Source organism: Amphiura filiformis, chromosome 13 (genome assembly GCF_039555335.1).
Source record: "Amphiura filiformis chromosome 13, Afil_fr2py, whole genome shotgun sequence".
In the NCBI taxonomy this organism is placed as follows: Eukaryota; Metazoa; Echinodermata; class Ophiuroidea; order Amphilepidida; family Amphiuridae; genus Amphiura; species Amphiura filiformis.
This window is the reverse complement of record NC_092640.1, coordinates 50,556,876-50,582,865: the sequence shown is the minus strand read 5'-3', so window position 1 is coordinate 50,582,865 and position 25,990 is coordinate 50,556,876. Positions and strand designations below refer to the sequence as shown.

At 35.6% G+C, this 25,990-nt stretch overlaps 1 protein-coding gene and 1 long non-coding RNA gene across 2 annotated transcripts; both read right to left on the bottom strand.

Moving 5' to 3' along the window:
- Positions 1-1,338: 1,338 nt before the first annotated feature.
- On the bottom strand, positions 1,339-22,890 carry LOC140167747 (gamma-aminobutyric acid type B receptor subunit 1-like). The gene is made up of 15 exons (XM_072191041.1): positions 22,627-22,890; positions 16,840-16,977; positions 15,721-15,891; positions 10,381-10,482; positions 9,550-9,615; positions 8,646-8,843; positions 7,755-8,021; positions 6,143-6,225; positions 5,664-5,796; positions 4,866-4,973; positions 4,514-4,636; positions 4,148-4,294; positions 3,458-3,646; positions 2,609-2,752; positions 1,339-1,482 (listed from the first exon to the last, which is right to left on the bottom strand). Exons 1-15 carry the CDS (start codon positions 22,888-22,890, stop codon positions 1,339-1,341), a joined length of 2,277 nt encoding a protein of 758 aa, XP_072047142.1.
- On the bottom strand, positions 6,252-7,009 carry LOC140168489 (uncharacterized). Its single transcript, XR_011861212.1, has 3 exons — positions 6,946-7,009; positions 6,713-6,796; positions 6,252-6,308 (listed from the first exon to the last, which is right to left on the bottom strand). It is a non-coding gene; the product is annotated as an uncharacterized lncRNA (long non-coding RNA).
- Positions 22,891-25,990: the final 3,100 nt, after the last annotated feature.

The following is a 25,990-nucleotide window of genomic DNA, read 5'->3' as shown; positions in this document are numbered from 1 at the left end:
ACTTTTGATTGATAAACGCTGTCCTTAACATTTTAAACACATATAATAGTATTCGTCAGTATGCCAGCGTCATACGGTTACGGGGGCACGTGTCAATCAGTATAAACATTTGGCAAATTCCACTCGGAATCAAAGGCCCATTCAGTGATTTGCTCATCCCGAGGATCTTAAATATCATCAAATTTCAGATTTTGGCACCCTTTTGGTGTCATGGATGTGCTAACATAGCCTGCGAGTGGTTATGCCGAAAGACACAAATAAGACATTTTAAATTAAATAGTAACTTCTATACTTAAGGGATGGAGTATGAACGTTTGGACGGTATTTTTGTGGGACATGAGAGCTTATCAGACATATCTAATTTCATTCTGAAAACGAAGAAAGTTTTTCTGATATCAAATAATATATTTGCGTAATAATAGACTGGGATCCGCTAATCATTAATTACTATTGATTTATTATACCAATTTATATTTTAAACACTCTTAAAAATGGAATAAGTAACTTCGAAATGTTGATAAAATAACCCCATGTGAAACTGAAATCTAAATGGCACCAGGTGTTGTCTGAAATTATGACGTCAATATGATGCTTTTACATGATCGACATACAGAAGGCAGTTATGAAGAAAGGATATTAACATCTTATATAATTTGCAAAATGTGTTGTGTTATATTGCATTAAACACCTGAATCTCCTCATCAGGGGTGGATCCAGAACAATCTGCACAGATATTGCCTAAATGACCTATAAACTATGCAAAATTACGCAGTAATACCGCCATGTAAACTCAGACCGGACGCAGAAATAACGATACTTAACAGAAGGAGAAGCATTTTTACCTAAAAACTGATATCAATTGTGATTTTTTTTCCAGAAATGGTTATTTCCAGTCACCTGCATTATGAAGATAAAATGACCGTATTATTTTGCTATCGCAGAGCATTAATCTGAATACATACGAATGACAAAGGTGAATGGTTCGAATCCTGGTGCATGCAACAACCTGTAGATGTGGCACGATATATTATCAGAAAAGTGGTTAGAATGAGCCTTTTACAGATATGTGTCTGCAAATATTTGATGTAAACATCTACCTCCAACAATTAAAAATGTTGATTTTAATTTGGTAGCAAAATGACATTTTACACTTTTCTACAAAATTCGATATTCATTTGGTAAGTATTGACGTCTTACACTTACACACTTTATACAAATCTTTTAAACAGTTGTGTTAGTGATGAAGCTAGTGATTCTTACAAGTAAAACTTGTCTTATATTGTGCTATACATGGCAATCTTTCAAAATTACCGGTGAAAAAACAACAACCTTTATTATTTAGATATTAGTATTAGCTGTTCCAATTTGTCCTTTGCTGTTATCAATTCGATCTTTATCAGATGTAAAACAAGCCATTCGTACTCCGAAACATCCTAGTTCACAACAGCTAGCTTGCCTTCTATCTTCCAGTTCCTGGGTTAACTGTGACAGAATATCATGAAAAGTTATGTTAAAATGAAAACTTTAAAACTTCATACCTAGTTGGGGTCATGGAAATACGGAAAATTGAAGTAAAATGTCATTAGCAGCTTGTAGATCTCATGTAGAACAATTGCAAGGAGAAAGTGAGAATTTAAACTTTTACTTAAACGTAGAAAGCAGTGTGGGTTTGCCATGAATGATGTACGTATGTAGTTTTGTTCTGGTTTTGTGCAAACGTAACCATGGTAACTGAAATATTGATTTTGGCTAAAAACTCTAATTTTACAAAATCAAAGTGGATTTTTCTATATAATCCTATTGTTGGCCTCACCAAACCCCGAGCGCAAATGAGGGGTCCATGATTAGCTCAAGTCGTTTGGGCGTAAGCACATACTGTTTCTTTTTGATGCCGGATATAAAAAAGACCTTTGGGCACGGAAATGGTACAACCTCTCCGCTTATAATTTGATCCGGCTCGTAATCGGCGGGAAATGTTAGGCTTTTACCACTACGCCGAAAAAAAACCTCACATTAAGGGTATACGAGGTATTGTTGGTCGAAGCAGCCAAAAAAAAATCGATTTTTATTATGTAATTCAATATATTATTGAAAAATATGGCTTTGGTGTTTTGCAAAAGTTCATTCTACAAATCATATTTAAACCTTGCTTAATCTATTGTTGTTAATGAGTCATGTACGTTTTACGAAAGTGTTGTTGTTTCAGCCCTCTTTACAACATAACTCAAGAACCACAGGACCTACAAAAGTATATCTGTGATATTTGAATTCTTCTACACGCTCGCTGTGAATTAAGCAATGCAATTTTTGCTAAAGCTCACTACCATTTGCAAGATGCTGTGAACTACTTTTTTTCTGCTGCTTCGACCAACAATACATAGTATACCCTTAAGAGTGATAGTTAACCAATCTGTTCTATCTTGTGTGTGTTAAATGAAATAGGCAAAATTCGTGATACTTCTGACGAGTTGTCACGAGACAATTCTCGCGATGTTATAAGGCCCGCCAATTACAAGCTGATCAAACTGTAGTGCGATGTTTCCATAATCATTTACTTCAACAGTTTCTTATTGAGAATAAAGTATGCGTTTGATCTGTTGCCACTCACCTCTGATATCGTTGCTTTTAACATGCCATTTTCCTCACTTAAGTTACTAAATGACATTGACTCAGTTGTTGACGTAGGAGGGCGCTTTGTTGTATTAGTTGTTGATATAATTTCACCTTCTGGACATTTCCAAACAGATATTATCTGAAATATGGACGAGTTCAGGAAAAAAAGCACAAAATCATAACAATTGCAAAGTTAAGGGTTGACTAAGTATTGTGGGTCGAGACAAACAAACAAGATCCATTTCCATTGTCTAAAACAATATATTATTGAAAAATAACACCTTGATGATTTGCAGAAGTTCAGTCTACATTTGTTGTTTGTTAATTAGGTATGTAAGGTTTACAAAGGTGATGTTGTTTCACCCATCTTTACATCACAACTCATGAATCACAGGACATACAAAAGTATATCTGTGATATTTGAACCCTTCTACACCCTCGCTATGAAATGATCAATGCAAATTTTGTTAAAGCTGACTTCCATTCGCAAGATACTGCGAACAACCAAATCGCAGCAGTTTTAAACGATGGCGATAAGTAGATTGGATTGAATTTCAATCTTTACAAAAATATAAATCAGAATATGAAAAGATCATAAAGTAGGCCTACTTGCAATTTTCCAAAATAGACTTATCCGGCAAAAACTAACAGGGAAACGGTATGACACCATAAGAAAACCCGTTGTTCATTTTGTAACTGAACAATACCCTAGCTTTAAAGCACACCACTTATGGTTAAGTAAATGTAATGAAACAAATGTGATAGTTGGTCTCCGCTAAAATATGATAGCTAGAAGTGTCCCGATTTTTTTCTCAAGGCATTTTTTAAACGGCTATTCACCTACCTTTGGAATAAAGATGACGAATAGCGTCACTGTGTTACAGAATATGATGATTCCAGATATAAATAAATATAGTGCTTCCGGGTCATCACCAATAAGAAAGCTGACGGTCACTCCAATAGTACACAGTATAATCACGTTATAAACGCTGATACCTATAAACTTGCTATCGTTGAGGGCGTCAATAGTAACCTGGGTTGCAAGAACGTTTATCGGGTTTTTTTTAATTACGAGCACATTATTTGATATATCATGCTTGGCGGTTTTTTTTTAAATTTCGGCTGCCGTTTCTTATGATGAGGTCAAATATGTAAACGTCTAGCTTTGCTATGACAATAATTCTAACACATGAAAAACAGTGGCTCTTTTCGACGGGAATAAGCAAACTATAATGCAACTTTATCAGTTTCGCCGTCGCCGTCATTGCTTCACGGCGAAACTGATAAAATTGCATCATAATAATTCTAAACATCTCAATAATAACAGTGATTTCCTATAACAAAGGTATGGCACGGAATACTGAACCTTTATTAATTGAAAATAGGTGTTTATAAATATATAACATCTACTCCTAAAGGTAAAGACGACTTTTTACATATTACTTAAGATATATCGTGGGGCCTTGTTTGCCTTGATTATCTACATTTGATAAAACTGTATATCTTTATAATTATACATGATATAATAACTTACCTTTCGCGTTTCCCAAGCCAGAAAAGCACCAAAAATCAACAGGAATCCTTTATAAATATAGAGAGCGAGTAACCAGTAAAGAATATAATCACTTTTGCATAATTCTATGTACGGTGATACAAGCTGATTTGGAGTTGTAGGGTCTTCCTGTAGTCTGAAAAAAAAAATCAAATTTGGTTAATGGTCTGAGGTTTCAATCATATATAGTAGGATCTTTATCAAAGAATAACAAGACCGCATACAAACGGACAAAGCTGAATAGAAATAAATGGTTATAAATGGCGCAATGCTGTTGATACTTGGAGTATAACAAAAGAATCGTTATTAATAGGTCAAGGAATAAATGTACATATAAAATCATCTTACCCTCTTGTACAGTTCTTTCACGACTAATTTCATTGGATCTACTACTTGCCATGCAGTTAGGATGCCAACATCGAAAAGTAACAGCAAAAATACCATCGTATAGAGTAGATGGTCAGTGATTACCTAAAAGTAAATGCATTGCAATTAGATGCATTTGACCCTATATCAATCATGTAGGAAAACATTTAACACAACTAACAAAGTTTTACAAATTAATGATCCTGAAACTACGGCAGTACAGAATCATTATACTAAAAATTAAAAAAGAACATTAGTAAAACGTCTGTTTCGTGTACTGTTTTCCTACTTATATAATAATATATATATAATAATATATAATATAAAAGGTTACCTTTCGTTTTGGAGTTTTGAAAGCCGCTACCTGATAAACTCGCCATGTCTTACTAAACATCGACCCATACGACAGCACGAACCCAATCGACAACACCCAAACATTCAGCTTATTTTATTGAGAGGAAAAAAAAGAGATTGCTTAAGAAAAAAAAACACATTAAAAGTCCGATACATACTTAGGTCACAGTAATTAAATTACAATTACATGGTCAGGAACACATTGCTAAACAGCAATAAATAAGCTTTACTTTTGAAGTATGACATGAAGGGGTAAATTTGGCAGCTTATCAGCTTTTTACTGGTTCATCCTCATCTTCAACTATCTCGAAAATTCCGCCACCAATTTTTTTTTCATGCTTAGGCACCACATCCAAATCCTATAGCACTATCGGTGCCCGGTTAGGTACCGATGACTCTGAACATTGCTCACTGGAGATGTAACACAATGTATCAAACATAATAATTAAAATGTGTATAGTGTTATTGTGTTTAATTTAAATAAACAAACGAATGCACTGTAAAAGTGTTCAGGGTACAACCAAAAAGATGTTGTGCGTTATCATCGGTTAGATAGAGTATCAAGTATCTTATTTTTTTTAAATTCCGTACTTTATGAAAAAAAGTTTGTTACCAATGTATAGCTATGGGTATCCTTTATATCCAATGATACTAAGTAATTACAATTATTATGTAATCATGGTAATGTCACTGTATGATTTCAGAATGTGACACAAATTGGTGTGTGTTTTTGTTATTGAAGCAATGATTAGAATAGGCTGAATTCCAACATACGTACCTGACAACAAATTGTCTTGAAACTAGCACTGACAAATTTAGTATCGACACCACCAAAGAACACAGCAGTGTAAACAATCATTCCGCCAACAATAATTAAATTGTTGAGGTTTGGGCTTGAAAGTTTGACGTATCTAGTAACATTAATTAAGATATTAATGCATATAGTACACTAATTTAAATATGCCGTGCCGTGCAAATCTCATTGTATCAGGTTATATTACCAATTGATATGGTATCCCTATCAACGTCGTTGTTTAAAGTTACGTGTATTCTTCCAGTGTACTTTTGCTACAGAGGGCAGTATTTCTTATTTATTGAAGCTAAGTAGAGGCGGCATTTTTCATGTCTAGTTGAGTTGGAATAATACGACATCGACATTATAATTATTAGATTATCCGTACATTTTAGTTTAAGAAGAAACAGGGTTAAAAATTTTCTGCAGAATTTTAATTAACTAAACACAATAATGCATCTCACCTCTGTTTACGAAGCTTGATATTGAAAACTAGGAATCCCATGGCCAATAAGATTCCCGCCCCAGCCAAACCACACATGCATATGAAAATGGGTTGACCAATGGTTACATGAAGAATTATAATCGTTGTTTTAACTTGTGGTGTGTGGTCGAGTGGAACTTTATCACCTGAGTATCGAAAGAATGACAAAAAATGAAAGCTGTGTTATTCGTTCTTCAAACAATGTTAAACTTTTCTTTTTTATTTACTTTTATAAACGAGGTTAGTATAGTTACCCGTAAATAAGGATGTGTTTGCGACTAAGGGTACAGTTTGTATTATTAAGCAATTTGTTACTGTTTTGTAAGCGTTGTGGTGCAGGATAATTTTAGTCAATTTGATTTTCAAAGCTTTTAGGCCCCTCGTCTCATGGTTTTGCCCCTCTTCCATAGGCATATGAGGCCCAAAAATGTTTGTTTGGCTAAACTGACCGACTCTAAAAAAAAGAAAAAAAATCAAACATTTTTAGACCTAATTGTATTGAACCTATTATAATATAAGCTTTACTATTTATTTTGTTGAATATCCTTACCAGGCCATATTATATCTCCTGTCCATTGTAACGGGTCTTGAATACCCGCGGGATTGAAAACTCCAATACTATGCTCTAAGAGGTCTGTAAAATACAACAGAATAGTTTAAATTTGATAAGAATTCCGCATAATTATCTGAATGCTAAGACGAATATTTTAGTCTGCGTCAAACACAAATTTGAAGTTTGCATGAAGCTAATGAATGAATATTTCTAAAAGCAGTTGCACTTACCTTCACGAAGTTGTCGTATAATAGTAATGCCAACACGGTTTCTATTTTCAAAACTCACAGGACCCTTGAAGGAACAATACAATTACGTATTATTTTTTTTCATTTTGCAAGTCATTGAGTGACGTCCCTTCGCATTTTATCTGGCGTAGTTTCAGATCGTGAGCGCTGAGATATATGCACGCGCTTTTGACTCGCCGTGTATATGCATCTTATCATGCCCAGTAAACAAAAAACATTTTTGAAACGTTTTAAACGGGTTATATTTTGGGTTTTGGTTTTGGTAAAAATGTTTTAATAACTTTATATGTCAGGTTATATAAATGTTATGAAAGCGTTTTTAAAATGTTTTGTATAAAAAACACACTACAACAACTTTTTTTAAATGTTGTCCGAAGTTATTGTAAAATATTGTTTGTAAACAATTCTTTTTCGTCAACACCTGAATAACGTCATGTAAGAATGTTTTGCTGTAAGTGTTCAAAAAATATTTTTGAATATTATGAAAACGTTTTATGCCCTTCATATACTCTTTTATAACCCGACATTTAAACGTTTTCTGACAACCTTTTGCGAATAATGTCGAAAACGTTTCTTTTTTATTATTATCTCACACTAGGGCAAAATAAACCTAATTCGTAGACAAATTATACCTTTAAAAGGGTGTTCTGATATCCCCATAGATCTGAAATTCAATATAAATGTTATTGTATTAATCAGCAGTCTACTCTACTCGGAAATACCCCTTCATCGGATTCTTTTTAATCACTCTTTTAATGCCAAGCAAAAATTGAAGAAATCATCCCCGTTACCGTTACTCCCGAAAAAGAAACTGTAGCTAAGCTTTCATAAAACACCATCATCATCTCGCTATCATCGTAGTTGAAATCCTCCAATCTGCGTATGCGTCCATCTGGAAAGGCGGTAGCTTTGAGTACGTTTATACTTTCATTTAGCGCCAAAGCAATGGCCCATACTGTATCATACCCGAATGGATGTTCTTTTGTAAATGTCAGATGGCTGTATTTAGGATTATTGGCCAGTTGATCTTTGATATACGTGTCAAATTGCCCGGCAGTCTGAAAAAGGATACGAAAAGATGCATTTTTGTTCGTTGCTAAATAGTAATTGTATAGACTAATTATCATTTGGTAATATCTGCTAGTTTCATCTGCTACATTTTATTATTAATATGCTCAGATGGATCGATTATTACGGTTATTAATAAACAAACTTCGGTTCACAATAATGTTAATAACTTTATTGCTGAAACAACCAGAACATAAACTGTGATAAGTAAAGGCATTTTTTATTGCATTTTCGAGTTTTGTACAACAAAGACATATGTGTTTGAAATGGAATTACTGACATTTATAAGAGTTCCAAATCGGTGTATTTCCGAAGATATCATCAAGAATTGTCGAATTAGTAGTATACCACAGTTAAGACCAATTCAACAGTTTATGATTTCTTCGAAAATATACCGATTTGGACCGCCTAATTTCAATATGTTACTAAGAAAATGTGAGCTTTCACCTGATACCAAAATCTGCATTTTGATGGGGGGGAAGTTGGGGAATTAAATAAATATCCGAAATTTATTTAGTTTTTTTTACTATTTATTAATGAGGCTGTCAATAAGGTTACCTTTTATTACACATATAGGAAAGGCACCATTCTAGGCTAAGCGTAGACTACCTTACCATGTTCCCTATTGTTATATCATCAGAACTAGACAACCCCTGACTACGCAAGCCGAAGTAGTACGAGTTCCCAACGGCATTAGTCAGCTCTTCTGTTGTACAGTCTAATTGACCGAAGTCTATCTCCCACCATTTGTTGAGGTACCAACCTACGAGCATCCATACGTAACCATCTCCCGTCATGTTCAGTTTGATAGCCTGTACACACAGATATAGAGAATCGTCAGAAAGGCACACGTCTTTCATGTCACATGTCTAGTATCCACACGTGACTATCACACGTCATATTTAGGTAAGAAGGATTGCGAAAAGAGTACGGATGAAATGAGTCTTTTTAATTTTGTCGCAGAAAAAGTAGAAAAGCACCTTGGCTTCATGATCAGAGATTTGGTGCAGAAAAATGCTTTGTCTAAATACACACAAAAGGAGCAACAACTAGAGCAACAACTCTAACACATTGTTATTATCTATACTTGCAGCGCGTTACCATGTGGAATTCGACAGCCTGGTTCGCGCGATAAGAAACCGTACCTATTAACTATAAACGTTCTTTTAGTCTTTTTTTTTATGTTGATACTCGATTGTCTCCATCAGATCACTTTGCCGTTGCCATTTATCCGAAGCTGTGTCATCTCTGGGTGTTCCAAAATGCACAAATCAGAATTTTGATGAATGTTTACGGTGATATGATCGAGCTTCAATCCCCGTAAGTGTAAAGGCATCAACCCTCAGATGCCAGTTGTTGCCCTATCTATGCATAGCACATTAGACACTCATTTATTTTGTGAGACTATCCATGCCTTTAAGGTGAAATAAACCTACTCATGTTAATGTCTGGTCTGCATCCTGCTGTTTCCTTAGGAAACGACGAGTCTCAAAATAAGAATAATATCTTTAAACCCACCTCACAAAATATTTTCTGAGCTTGGTCAGCATACATCATTGCAACTATAATCTTAGCATCTTGTTTCTGAAAAATGATTAAAACAAAATGCAATAGTATCTTTCAACATCATTTAGAGAATGGGAAAATGTAAATGTAAATGAAATGATTTTGAAAATCTAACAAAAGTTCCCAGCGCCCGACAATTTTGCCATTCAGAATGGCAATGTCTACAATTAGGTATGTGTATTTTTTGTATGTTGTTACTATAAATAGTATAACTGACATGCACAGATGATTTTCTCTGTGTATAGCTTCAAACAACGGTACTTGTGAAGCAGTCATTTATTTTTCATAGCCAATACTGTGCTATTAATCCAGCTAGAACGTAGGAGATTAGGAGTACGTCAAAGTGCCGTCTTTCTCCAAAAGGGTATGCTGTGCCCGCGGGATGGAAGATTCAAGTAAGGTAATTACAATTTTAGCCCATGACCAGGGTGAATTTTGGTGGAAAACAGGCTATTTGTCCCTTTTCTTTTCCCTTCCCTTCCCGGTTTTCTCTTTCATTTTCTGTCAGGAGGGGCACGTTTCTCTTTCATTTTTTGTCAGGGGCACTCTGCCCGCTGGCTACGCTACTGGGTCAACAGGGGCCAATGGACTTTGATCTTATTTACCACGTTACCCAGGTAATAAACAACATCGAAATGACATCCCAACATTAAGCACCCATATTTTAGACTTATGCACTTACATTATGCCACTTCTGTTTCCGGGACTTGTGATAATTATGACATTTACGTGTTTGCTAGTAGTATTAATGTATCCACTGTTAATGTACATGTAAATACCCACCTTAAGATTTTCAATTTGATTTTTGGGATTGTCGACAAAGCTTTCAGAGCTAATCAGTGTGATATTGGCTTCTTTCAATCTGCTCACCAAGTCATCTACCGTCTAAAAATACAGAAATATAAACGCGTCCTTTATATTCAATATCCTTTAATAACGGGAAAACAGATAACCATATCAAAAGGCCCGTCCACTGACATGTAATGAAACAAACCCGGGTACCGCCCATATTATATATAAGTATTTTTTGTAATTCGCCGTAGACATGACCAAATACCATAGCAATAGGTTAAAATGTTAACATATCACACTGCACTAGTACGTTCACGTAGTACCTGTATAATATAATCTATGATTGAAGACATACACAGGTGATGAGTGCAACCTGCTTGTAGAGCAGGGCGATATATTAAAAAATTGTTTTTAACCTCATGCTATGGTAGTTAATCCCGTTACATCAGCACTTGTACGGCGAATATGATGTCTAATTAAGTTGTGTAACAAACAAATGACATACAGAAAACAAATAAACATATCAAAAAAAGTAACTAACCCCCCTTAAATAATGGCCATAATTCAACAACGGGATATTGTATAACAAATCTGTAAAATGCGTTGGAAGCAGAATTTATTTCTGCGCATTTTGACACCATTTGATACGATAGCTCAGAAAACAATAAAACACCGGTCTGTTTAATGTAGTAAGGTCCAGATTTGAAAGTTGCACTTACAACAACACAAAAACACTTAGATATCATTACACACATTGTCATTTTCAGTTTTAAACTCATATGATTTAATGATTTTTACAAATGTCTCTTGTAACTGTTGTTGTAATGGTCACTTTCATATCAGTTAATATCGGGCGTGGCTTCCTTCTGCCAAGCACCTCCGCCTCATACTGTTTACAAGACGTCTGATGCGTCCCTGGTCTATTGCTGCCCATTTCCGTCTCAGAATTTGATCCAGTCTAATGAAAGTTGTTGTTGGCTTGATCCTCTTGTCTACCCGGTACTTTAAATATCCCCACAAATGCTCCAACGGGTTCAGGTCTGGAGATTTGGCAGGCCATAACATCCGATTGATGCCTTCTTGCCGAAACTGGTTGGTTATCCTAACCCTATGTGGAGTTGCATTATCGTCCATCAAGATGAAGTCGCTTGTAACCTTGGCATGTTCAAAAGGTGAGATGTTACGAAGATGACCAGCCTAACCTGATCTAACTTAACCGTTGAAATGGACAACTTGGTGGGGCATTTAAAAATGTGTTAACTCTTCATGTTTCAACTAGGGATTAAGTGAATATTGACAATAAGAATAATGACAATTGATATTGATTTTCCTGACATTTTAAACCCCAAATGCACGAAACGAAACGAAAATTCCCATGAGAGCCGAGCAGATTTCCTTCCATTATACTGAATACATATCAATAGAATTTACTGCAACTTTCAAATCCTGGGTTACATTGATTTAAATGTACGCTGCGGCATCAATATTTAGACAATTGCTACAAATGAGGTGTCAAAATAGGCAGAAATAAATTCTGCTTCGAATGCATTTTACAGATTTGTAATACAATTGCCCGTTTTTGAATAATGACCATTATTTAAGGGGGGTCAGTTACTTTTTTTGATATGTTTACATTAGCGTTTCCAATGTATAAAACAATTTATTGATATTATCAGTGATAATAACTCATTATTTTCCCTTTTTACTCCATGTCCAAGCAAATTAATTGACTTATAATTACAATAATGAAAGAAAAACATACATATAGTGGCAACAAAAGAGCGCGTGTTAGTCTTACCAATGAAAACAATTCATAATTTTCATGTATAGTAGCAACCCTCGTCCAACCAAATTCTTTCATAATTGCTATCCGTGCAGGATTCAGAGACTTTTCCGTTGGGTAAGTCCTGTAAAATAACGGGTATTTAACACGATTGGATAGCGCTGGGGAACTGGCCGTGGAGACACCTGTAAAGATAGAAACAATTGTAATAATGAGCTGATAGAAGATAGAAGATGTATGCCAATTAACAAGCAGAAATGTGTAATGGTAAAATCGTGTCTTTAACATTAAGCTGGTATTTACCCTAAACGTTAATAAGACTTCTTAACTTCTCAGTGAAAGACTAATCAATTCGCTGTCGAAGTGACGTAATAATCGGAATAACTACCAAAGCAATGGATGAATACAATGTTTGAATAGATCGCCGTGCACTACAAACAGATTGCACTAATCACCTGTTTATGTCACCAAACATAGATTGAATACAATACCGCTCTTTTCAAAAAAGTCTAATCTTACAGGTGCGAGTGATTAGCATTTCTTTGACATCTATAGTTCAATACATAGATAACGCGTGAAGATGTATTCATCCATTGCTATGGTAGTTAATCCGATTAATTACGTCACTTCGACAAAGAATTGAAAAAACAAAAACAAACAAACAAACAAACAAGTCAATAGAGGTTATCCGTGTTCTATACGCTGCATATCCTATCAACGACTGCTATACCTTGTTTAGGACTTTCAAAAGAAGTACCTGCATGTGCGACCATGACTGTTTCAAAATAGCCCGCCAAGAGTCATGCAGGTAAACTCCGAGGTCATGCATTGAATTGTTTTGAATAATGAATACTACGGGAATCAGCGCCTTTTGTTAGAAGTTACACATGAGTAATGTGGATAACCTCTATAATAGTCGTGTCCACACGACTTAAATGAGTTATTACCTTTAATAAGCGACTTATAACCGGTAATAGTGACTTATTACCGGTATTACGTGCCTTAAGTCCGACCGTGTGAACACGACTAAAGAAGGATAAGCAAAGTTAGCGTACACGTACAAATTAGCGTTGGCGTAAGAAATCTCAATCTCGCAATTGAATTAAATGAATCGTGGGCCTTCGGCCTCAGTTTACCGAGATAAGATTCCAGTAGTGTGAAGTGCCAGCGATAGCCTCGGAGCCACTGGAACAGCCACCACCTAGAATCATTATCTTCTGTGGTTCACGGTATATCTGATCGAAAAACACTCGGCTACTTAATCCCGGACTACACTGTTAAAAATAAAGAAAAATAAAGAAAAAAATATTCATAAAGTTCATTGCGGTTTTAAAAGACATATATAGATAGATGCAAGGAAAGAGACGTATTATAGTGAATGAATTCGCTGTAGAAGTAGTGACGTAACAAGATTAATTACCATAGCGATAGGTGAAAACAATATTTGAATGTATCGCCCTGCACGAGACGTACTCTGTACCGCTGCATTGCACCATAGGTTATTAAAGAATCGTGATTCTATAGAACATTCACGTGCACCTGTTCGATTAATTTCTTTTAAAAGAGCGGTACTGTATTCAATCTATGATTGCACACATACACGAGGATGACAGGTGATAAGTGCATAATGCTTTTAATAGTGCGGGCCAATATATTCAAAAATTGTTTTCACTATGGTAATTGATCCAGTTACATCACTACTTCTACGGCGAGTTGGGAGGTTTGCATTTGGAGGTGTGGGTATTCGCGCATTAGGTAAGATGGTAATGTACATGTACATGTATATGCTCTTCTCCAGGTGTATAGGAGAAATATCAACACGTGACATACGCATAGTGATGTCGGCATTTTTAATTTGCAATTGCATTGTGGAACAGTTTATTTCTTTGAAATATTAATGATAAATTCATAACAATGAGAATATTTTCTAATTTATTTCATATTGAACATATTAAACATCTTGCAGCATTAACGAAGTTGAAGCCCATTAAAATTATTTGAAATCTCACCGTTTTCTCACTGTTCCACTAGGCTAAAACGTTACATACCGTTAATTGTTTACCGTTGACCTTTCATGGTACATTTAACACAATTACCACATTAGCTCAATGTCAATATCACAGTGTTGGTTTAAATTTAACTAATTTAATTTGAAATTAATTGGTATAGTTGGGGAAACTTAAAAATTCACATAATATTTTTATGTTAAGGGGTGGGGCAATTTTTAAGCGATCTACAAAAAGTTTTTTGATACGTTCACTGATTTCTAAAAAAGTAAAAATCGCAGTTTAACAAATAACGGTTAAAATGAAAGCCATAATTGGGGGGCTAATTATTGTATCTATTTGAAAGGCCTGTCACCAATATAAACATTTGTTTCGGTGACCCAAGTTCATAGTCATAAACGCTCACCCACTTTTTTACAGATGGCCTAGAATTGCATATTTCGGTTTCAGCGATTGCCCTAAAAAAGGTTGTATGTTTTTGAAAAGCGTTTCCGCTTGGAATGTAGATAGTTATTGTTGATATTACTGTTCGGGATTTATATTTATGCACTCTTTAGCCGACAATTTTCAATGCATTTTACACGATAGAAATGTCGCTTGCATAAATACCGATATTTTTATAAGTATCGGGTTTTTTTAAAAACAAAATACCTTCCACATTAGTTCCCAAAAATTTGATGAAACCATAGATACCATATCAGACTGCAGGTGACGAATAGATTTTAAACTAGAATTAAAAGAATCAGCGTAGGCCCTCTCAAAATTTAGTTTCAAGATATATCGCCTTGTGATAAAAGTGTAAATTTTGGACAGCTTTTGGGCTGTTTTTTTATAACAAGGAAATGTTTTACTTACCCCAAACACCTCACGTAGTCTTAACACGATGTCCGTTGCTGTTTGGTAGTATTCCAGTAATCCGATTTTAGTTTTTACTTACATTCTAGCACAAGTTTGCTCACCGAACGGTGGGCTATATTCCAAAATTGTGTGCCCTTCGTGCATATCATACTAGACCATTACATAGCAAAATTCACCTTCATTTTGGGCTAAAATCGTCTGATATTGACAATCTATTTCGCGCGCAAATGTCCTAGTCAGATTTCGGAACAAAATTCTGCTTATCCCCCTCTAATTTGCAATGCTTCTGCCACCACTGTTCTTCAATAGAATTTACTGCAACTTTCAAATCCTGGGTTACATTGATTTAAATGTACGCTGCGGCATCAATATTTAGACAATTGCTACAAATGAGGTGTCAAAATAGGCAGAAATAAATTCTGCTTCGAATGCATTTTACAGATTTGTAATACAATTGCCCGTTTTTGAATAATGACCATTATTTAAGGGGGGTCAGTTACTTTTTTTGATATGTTTACATTAGCGTTTCCAATGTATAAAACAATTTATTGATATTATCAGTGATAATAACTCATTATTTTCCCTTTTTACTCCATGTCCAAGCAAATTAATTGACTTATAATTACAATAATGAAAGAAAAACATACATATAGTGGCAACAAAAAGAGCGCGTGTTAGTCTTACCAATGAAAACAATTCATAATTTTCATGTATAGTAGCAACCCTCGTCCAACCAAATTCTTTCATAATTGCTATCCGTGCAGGATTCAGAGACTTTTCCGTTGGGTAAGTCCTGTAAAATAACGGGTATTTAACACGATTGGATAGCGCTGGGGAACTGGCCGTGGGAGACACCTGTAAAGATAGAAACAATTGTAATAATGAGCTGATAGAAGATAGAAGATGTATGCCAATTAACAAGCAGAAATGTGTAATGGTAAAATCATGTCTTTAACATTAAGCTGGTATTTACCCTAAACGTTAATAAGACTTCTTAACTTCTCAGTGAAAGACTAATCAATTCGCTGTCGAAGTGACGTAATAATCGGAATAACTACCAAAGCAATGGATGAATACAATGTTTGAATAGATCGCCGTGCACTACAAACAGATTGCACTAATCACCTGTTTATGTCACCAAACATAGATTGAATACAATACCGCTCTTTTCAAAAAGTCTAATCTTACAGGTGCGAGTGATTAGCATTTCTTTGACATCTATAGTTCAATACATAGATAACGCGTGAAGATGTATTCATCCATTGCTATGGTAGTTAATCCGATTAATTACGTCACTTCGACAAAGAATTGAAAAACAAAACAAACAAACAAACAAACAAGTCAATAGAGGTTATCCGTGTTCTATACGCTGCATATCCTATCAACGACTGCTATACCTTGTTTAGGACTTTCAAAAGAAGTACCTGCATGTGCGACCATGACTGTTTCAAAATAGCCCGCCAAGAGTCATGCAGGTAAACTCCGAGGTCATGCATTGAATTGTTTTGAATAATGAATACTACGGGAATCAGCGCCTTTTGTTAGAAGTTACACATGAGTAATGTGGATAACCTCTATAATAGTCGTGTCCACACGACTTAAATGAGTTATTACCTTTAATAAGCGACTTATAACCGGTAATAGTGACTTATTACCGGTATTACGTGCCTTAAGTCCGACCGTGTGAACACGACTAAAGAAGGATAAGCAAAGTTAGCGTACACGTACAAATTAGCGTTGGCGTAAGAAATCTCAATCTCGCAATTGAATTAAATGAATCGTGGGCCTTCGGCCTCAGTTTACCGAGATAAGATTCCAGTAGTGTGAAGTGCCAGCGATAGCCTCGGAGCCACTGGAACAGCCACCACCTAGAATCATTATCTTCTGTGGTTCACGGTATATCTGATCGAAAAACACTCGGCTACTTAATCCCGGACTACACTGTTAAAAATAAAGAAAAATAAAGAAAAAAATATTCATAAAGTTCATTGCGGTTTTAAAAGACATATATAGATAGATGCAAGGAAAGAGACGTATTATAGTGAATGAATTCGCTGTAGAAGTAGTGACGTAACAAGATTAATTACCATAGCGATAGGTGAAAACAATATTTGAATGTATCGCCCTGCACGAGACGTACTCTGTACCGCTGCATTGCACCATAGGTTATTAAAGAATCGTGATTCTATAGAACATTCACGTGCACCTGTTCGATTAATTTCTTTTAAAAGAGCGGTACTGTATTCAATCTATGATTGCACACATACACGAGGATGACAGGTGATAAGTGCATAATGCTTTTAATAGTGCGGGCCAATATATTCAAAAATTGTTTTCACTATGGTAATTGATCCAGTTACATCACTACTTCTACGGCGAGTTGGGAGGTTTGCATTTGGAGGTGTGGGTATTCGCGCATTAGGTAAGATGGTAATGTACATGTACATGTATATGCTCTTCTCCAGGTGTATAGGAGAAATATCAACACGTGACATACGCATAGTGATGTCGGCATTTTTAATTTGCAATTGCATTGTGGAACAGTTTATTTCTTTGAAATATTAATGATAAATTCATAACAATGAGAATATTTTCTAATTTATTTCATATTGAACATATTAAACATCTTGCAGCATTAACGAAGTTGAAGCCCATTAAAATTATTTGAAATCTCACCGTTTTCTCACTGTTCCACTAGGCTAAAACGTTACATACCGTTAATTGTTTACCGTTGACCTTTCATGGTACATTTAACACAATTACCACATTAGCTCAATGTCAATATCACAGTGTTGGTTTAAATTTAACTAATTTAATTTGAAATTAATTGGTATAGTTGGGGAAACTTAAAAATTCACATAATATTTTTATGTTAAGGGGTGGGGCAATTTTTAAGCGATCTACAAAAAGTTTTTTGATACGTTCACTGATTTCTAAAAAAGTAAAAATCGCAGTTTAACAAATAACGGTTAAAATGAAAGCCATAATTGGGGGGCTAATTATTGTATCAATTTGAAAGGCCTGTCACCAATATAAACATTTGTTTCGGTGACCCAAGTTCATAGTCATAAACGCTCACCCACTTTTTTACAGATGGCCTAGAATTGCATATTTCGGTTTCAGCGATTGCCCTAAAAAAGGTTGTATGTTTTTGAAAAGCGTTTCCGCTTGGAATGTAGATAGTTATTGTTGATATTACTGTTCGGGATTTATATTTATGCACTCTTTAGCCGACAATTTTCAATGCATTTTACACGATAGAAATGTCGCTTGCATAAATACCGATATTTTTATAAGTATCGGGTTTTTTTAAAAACAAAATACCTTCCACATTAGTTCCCAAGAATTTGATGAAACCATAGATACCATATCAGACTGCAGGTGACGAATAGATTTTAAACTAGAATTAAAAGAATCAGCGTAGGCCCTCTCAAAATTTAGTTTCAAGATATATCGCCTTGTGATAAAAAGTGTAAATTTTGGACAGCTTTTGGGCTGTTTTTTTTATAACAAGGAAATGTTTTACTTACCCCAAACACCTCACGTAGTCTTAACACGATGTCCGTTGCTGTTTGGTATTATTCCAGTAATCCGATTTTAGTTTTTTACTTACATTCTAGCACAAGTTTGCTCACCGAACGGTGGGCTATATTCCCAAAATTGTGTGCCCTTCGTGCATATCATACTAGACCATTACATAGCAAAATTCACCTTCATTTTGGGCTAAAATCGTCTGATATTGACAATCTATTTCGCGCGCAAATGTCCTAGTCAGATTTCGGAACAAAATTCTGCTTATCCCCCTCTAATTTGCAATGCTTCTGCCACCACTGTCGATCTTATAGTAGGCCCCACATACCTTTCTCACGGTGAGTTTTGGGCCTCCAAATTTTGGCCTGGCCCAGGTAAGTTCGGCCCTGCCTTTTAACATTCTGTTTAATCAGCGCTGGGCCCCTGAACCATCAGTTCCTCAGTTTCGATGTGTGTACCAATGCGGTTAGTACTCTCGATCCCGCCATGTACAAGATCGATTTAAGCTTTTCCTTACTTGATGGCGTCTCCTAGATAAGGCGCCCGACTCATAATACATAAGTTATGAGTTCGAGCCCCGCTCGTGCCAACGTGTTGTGTCCTTGGGCAAGGCATTTTATCCTCATTGCCTACTTGGGGGATGTGGTTGGGATGGATTTGATGTTTGTATAGTTGTTTGTTTCAATGTTGCAATATTGGCGCTGATTAAGCTGCTGCCTGCAAATTGCATTGTATCTGTTTAGGTGTGTTTAATGTATAATTCTAGCAATTTGACCTGCGGGTCACGATTAGAGTTTGAAATAAAAACCTTCCTTTAAAAACTTTCCTTTAAAAAACGTCACCCGCCTGCAGCTTCTCCAGAACAAGTTAAATCAAAAGTATTGTAATTAATCATACAAGCACCTATAATAAAGGTGTCATGGCAGCAATAAATAAATTATAGCCTTTAATGTTAACAATCAGGTACATAATAATCAATACATCTCACCTAAAATTAAAGCATAATTTATTCTAATTGACATACATATTTTTATGACAAAATGAAGCATCTCAGGACAATTTTCTTTAATAAAGTTATGTTAATTTAGTTATGTTAACAAAAAAACTGTAAAAGTTTGCTCTTTCCAATTTTTATTTGTATTTTCATTGCAATCATTCCTGCGAGAGATAGGATGGTTTAAAGTGGTAAACAGACTTTTTGGAGATGGGCACCCTGTACTTGGGCAATACTTTATACTTTAGAAATATATTTTGGGCATGTTTTCGTTCAAACCATAAGCACACAGATTTTTTTATAAAATGACTTTTTAATCTATGCTATTCAACCGACACAAGTTTAAATGAAGGACCTTGATCAAAATTTATGTACATAAAAATGACGTATTTTTGAACATCATGAAAGCTAAAACTCATTCATACACTCACATATAGTGAGAACCAAACAAAGCAAACGCTCCTTTACTACAAGGTGTGCATAACTATTGTATGATGTCATTAAGAATTTTATCTGTTACCATGGTTTCATCCAAAAGAGCAATGTTAGTACAGTGTTTTTTCCTAAAATATGATTGACAAGGATTCAAAATATTGTTACATGTGAGTTAATTATACAGTTGATCATGCACAGCACGTTCCAAAATCTTTGAAATACAGGGAAGAACTGAACTTGGCCTAATGTTGCTGACAAGTGACATCACTTCTGTCACCACCCTTGAATATAGGTGTAACAATATATATATATTAAGAAGTACTTGTATCAGAGACAGCTATAAAGTGCTCGATACCAATAATGGTAGAGCTATTTTAAAATATAAACACACATTTTATAATATTTCACTACACGGTGCACAGTGTCATCGCTTCGATGTCTTCATGGCAGAAATCGCCATGGTAGGTTGAATCCACCGCCACGCATGGCCATTTTGTATCGACCTGTTTAATATTATTTAGATTTTTGTGTGACAAATCCAATAAAATATATTCACTGACTTGAGCTTTCGCCATCCAGGCTGATGGCTTGATCACAAGTGATCTGGTCCACTGCATTTCCCGCGGTGTTTGGATGCACTCTCACTCCTCGGGATCAAAGTTTGTTTTAGCAGTGGATCATATACGTGACTCAGAGAAAAAGAGCCGTCATCGCGGTTGATTGCATTAGCCCCCTTCTTGCGGATCTGAATTGATTCTCGGATTCTTCTTGAAACAGCATTTGGGTCTTTGTCTAGTATGCTGGCCCCCTCCCAATTGATGACATGATTTTCTTGGGCGACGTGATCTGTGATCGCTGACTTATGTTGTTCTGATGTTGACGCTTTTCTATTTGCTCTGGTGAACTTTGTGTCTTTGACCGTTTCAGAGTCTTTTTGATGTTCTCTTAGACGGACGCCGAATTGCCTTCCTGTTTCTCCCACATACGACTTATCACAACCTTTGCAGGGGATTTCGTAAACTGCGTCACTGGTTTCTAAGATGTCTTTCTTGTCTTTGGGATGCACAAGAATGTGGATCATATACGTGACTCAGAGAAAAAGAGTCACGTATATGATCCACTGCTAAAACAAACTTTGAAAGAAGCATCAAGCACAGACCCATTAATTACACGTATCTACTTAAGAACTATCAATTCAATGAATGTGAAAGTCAAGTGTGCAATTACTACATGTAACAATATGAATCTTCTTTTTCTTAAAATTTTACAATTTTTGTGGTTAAATCTTTCAAACAAATTTGTTTCCACTAGGTACATTCTAAAATTGAAGGGGTGGGTGTAATATAGTCCTAACCCTCCCCTTTTTTTCGGTGCACTTGTTACTGGTTTCAAATCAGTTGCAGTTAAAACATATAGATTGGACAACTACTTAATCCATTTTTATAAAAAGTAATCCTTATATTATCCTTATATTGTATTAAAATAATATGTGACTTTTGCACCAATATGAACTTATTGGCATGATTACAGCTATGTTATGTTCCCTGTTTTTTTTTCCAAAAAGAAATGTGGCTTAGCACTATAATATTGCTACCGACTTTAAACCTTTTCTATGAACAACAATTTTGGTCTGGAATCATTGAGAATGTATTTCTTACATCAACGACTAGATTCGATATTTTTTTTCAAAGAAATATCCATCTCATAAGTAGTTCTAGAAACTAGTGTGGAATTCTTGGGGCAAGAAGGTCCTAACCCACTAATTTACAAGTGACTGGTTTGTGTGTAAAAATTGTACGAATGATTTCAACAAAACAGTTAGTGCAGTCACGTTAGCTCAATCGATAAGGCGTTCGACTATGGTGCGAGAGGTTGCGGGTTCGAACCCTGGCGGTGCCTAGTATGCTCTCGTGGAAAAATTGAGTTGGCTTGAAATTCCCCTGGACAAGGAACTTACTGCTAATTTGTCTCGTTGTAACCCGTACGAAACTCGGGGAGCTGATCCTGGTTGCGAAGGTTATTTGTGGAATGTCTAGGGTGTGCGCTCTTGAAGCAGCAAGTCCCTGAATTGTTGTTTAATGGTTTATGGAATGATGTGGGGCCATAGTGGTCAGCGACAACCTACCAAGTGTGTTGAGGCTTGTGGATCAACGTCTAGGCGTTGTGCCTGTGCGTAGCGCACTATTAATCACTGCGCTCTTATTTTTTTTTAGTCTGTTGAAGAAATCCTATACTTTATGCTTGGATACTTTACTTATGGAAATTCTCATGTACTTGGTCAAAAAGCAACTTATCGCGAAACCAGTAACATGTGTTTTAGGTGGGTTAGGACTTTCTTTATTACACCCACCCCTTCAATTATTTAAAAAAGTATGATTTACATTTTTATGGTGGCCATTTTGCTGGAGTAGCGCCATTCCTAAAATCATACAGGGGTAAAATGGAAAATGTCTCCAATCTTGTTGAATTATTAAAATAAATTATTCGTCTGATCACAATTATTTCAAAAATGCTTTGCGCTATATGTATGACGACAGAGGCTAAAACGGTACATTTTCTTTATTAATTCAATAAACATACTAAAATTATCAACTGAATGGTTTACTTATAGTCACTAGAAATGCACTTACCTGCGTATCATTCCATACAATTCTAAGGTCATATCCAGGCAGCATATCGTCCCTATTGTTGATCTGTTCTAAGGCGAGATCTATCCCCGGCACCAATCCGCTTCCATCCCACCCTCCACTGAAAGGGAGTAGACCGCCAATATACAGCGGTATCTTAGTCTCACCAACTGGTTCAGATGTATTGGATGCTTCGCCGTTAGATGTCAACCATACTGTTACGAGAAACACACTCGCAACGATAGAAATCATTTTATCTCGCTCCATCTATCCTAGTCTCACATCATCAAATAACTTAGATGTAAGAAATTAACTCGTTGCAGAGTGAATAAAAGTGTCTAACTCATATGCATGGTATGTTCATATGTGTATGAAAGTGACCTAATTGCATTTGTAGAAGAGATGGCAAATATCGCAAATTATGTGATCCTTAGATTTCAATTCATGAATTGACAAAATAGCGATTAAAATAAGAGGTTTATCTATTGAAGTGATACAACTAAAGTCATGTGATGTTACAAAAACCTTCATGGCCTTTAATATACAAATTTAGGTTTGTATCTACCAGCGTACTTCGGTTATATCTATAAATACGCTTTTATAAATACGCACGTGGCCACCTCCACGCTGCCATAACAGCTTATAGACAGTATGGGGTCGAATTTGTCTTAATGGTCAATGAAGACCCGAAAATCTCAAATAAAAATGGCGATTAGTTTTCCACAGATGGAGGTGCTGAGTGAAATATGTTAATTAAGTGTAGGACAACTTTTCTCTATCATGGCATTATAAATAATTGCGTCAGATCAGCGTAACTGGATGCAAATTGCAATTATGGAATAGTTAATTTATAAATAATTGCTCCCAAAATGATAAAGCTGGATTTATAAATTAATCAAAAATCAAAATTCATGAATGATAGTTGTTCACAAGCCTTCTGTACATGATAAATAACTAACTTTAACCCCATGTGAAACAGAAAGAACGCATACGAAGATGTGCATTTCGTGTTGTATTAGTATGTATTAGTATTTACCATTTGACATCTGACTTCATAACCCAATTAAGATAATTAAAAGTGTAACGAAGCAGTAGCCTCGCAATATTTGCAATGGACAATAAATGCTTATACATTTTGCCGGTTAATAATGAACAAAAATTAAAAACACTAATGACAAATAATTCTGAATTTTAATCATTTTAACACATACTAGGAAATGTAATGAAACACAAGAAACTGCTAAAATTAGAATAGTGCCCTATAAAGTTAAGTAAATGTCAGGTAGCTCAAAGAACAATAATGCATTAAGGTTTCACACCATAGCACAAACTGATCAGGACTGTATGAGGTAAATTTTATTAAGCAAAAGGATCCGCAACCATTTTACTGTTCTTTGTAGGAAAACTTATTGTTCCAGAGAATATGCTCAACTACACTTGACAAACTTAAAGGGAGACTGTCAGACTGAAGCTGAAATGTGATTATAAAATACTAAACCTACGGACTTCATATAATTTGGTGAAATGGTACATCTTGATAAATTTTCATGCAAAAAAGAAAAAAGAAAAAACACAAAGAAAAAAGAAACAAACAAACAACGACATTAAAAGCAAAAACATTTTATTTCCGGTTTAGACTCGCATTCGTCAACTCTCTGGGTTAACGACTGAGTAAAAGCAGTGTCTTGTCACACTTTCGCGATATAATAGGCGATTAAGTACCTAACAAGAATTTGTCTTTAAAAAAGACAAGTTCACGGATCAGGTGTATAGTACATGTACTTTGAGCTGCTTTGGCCTAACATTTAATATTCATATCTAACCTACTCTGCACTTATTCGACAATAAATAAGTGATATGAGGCTTAATAATGATACCTGCGTCTTGACTCTGGAAAACAATATTTTTTAAAAACCTCATTTTGCATTTAGTTTTTTAAGCCCCCTCGGGAGCCACCTACGGATCTCATTTTGCATTTAAGTTTTTATTGTGTTGCAAAGGAGCAAAACTTTCTTTATATGGCGCAATTTGTGCCTGGAAAAGGCTATCCCCTCTTACAACCTATCGACAGGTCTGATTTCTATAATGAGGTGTCACCGGGTTTGCAAGAGATAATAATACCAAATCTAAACACCATGAAATTCACCACATCACGACCAAGCTCACATTGGGCGCCCATTCCTTTTTTAAAGGAATTTTAATTAAGCTATCTATACAGGAAACAATTTTGGCTATAAGTATACGAAGAAAATTGCAAGATGCCTTCATCACTAAAGTAAACACTGATTACACAGCCATTTGCTCTTGCTAGCTTTTGTCAGGGTCATGGTCCTGTTTTTATGAACTGAACACCAATATTATACAGGTTTATACACATGGGTTATCAGAGTCAATAAACATTCAATTAACTATAGATAGGGTAAATACGCCGATTCTCGGTCACTTAAGAAACAACCCGCTATATTTCTTGCGTAAATGATTATAAAAGTTAGCTATATGGGAACGTGTATTCCCCACAACATCCGGTTTAACATACCCTGCATGACATCTTCCATTGAACTTGTATTGGAAGTACAAGGTCAAAAGGTCAAAGTTGACGACAACGCCTATTCTCGGTCACTAAACTCCTATTCTCGGTCACCGTATAGTTTTTCTATACCTATTCTCGGTCATTCTCTTTGGAAGCCTGGTTGATCGGTATGATGCGGTTTTGATAACTTAAACGCATAATAAAAATACGCGTGCAGTATTCTCAGATATATTGACAAGGAGCGATCCTTTCAAAACGGTTTTTTGGCAAAAATTTTCGTACCATCCGATCGGGGTCCGAGGTGGTCCTATTTTGTGGGAGCGCACAGCGGAATGCGGCGGCACGCCCGACTAGTCCAGGAGCAAGATCACACAGGGCCCTAAATAAGGAATTCGTTCACCCCCACTACATACAAGGTTTGACACCATAGGTAGTTAGTATGGACCCTCTAGATCACTGCTAGGTAGGCAGTGGTCTCAAATTGTGGTAACACTTTTTTTTTACAGGTCCTTTTATATATGGACGTATAATCACATAAAATTACGAAAAATAGGGCAAAATTAAGGGGCAGGGGAGATATAAATCCCCATAACTCAACTTTTACTTATAATAATGAATTTATTTTGGTATGACTATGTAGCTAATTGATTGTTCTAACTTTCTAGTATTATTTGAAAGCAAACCTAGGTTTCATTAGATCATGATTGGAAGTGGCCAGTCCATACACTAGTGGAAAATCAGATTTTTCACAACAATGCGTAGGGTGGGTGTTTTTATGGCACTGGCTTCAAATTTTACTATTGTACCCATTTCTATTTTCAAAATTAATTAAGCTCC

Coding starts and splice junctions, on each gene's coding strand:
- LOC140167747 (XM_072191041.1), bottom strand. CDS start 22,890: ATGGAGCGAGATAAAATGATTTCTATCGTTGCGAGTGTGTTTCTCGTA. Junction 5,797..6,142: donor ATCAAGCTTCGTAAACAGAG/GTGAGATGCATT, acceptor TAATGTTACTAG/ATACGTCAAACTTTCAAGCC. Junction 4,295..4,513: donor TGAAAGAACTGTACAAGAGG/GTAAGATGATTT, acceptor TTCAGACTACAG/GAAGACCCTACAACTCCAAA.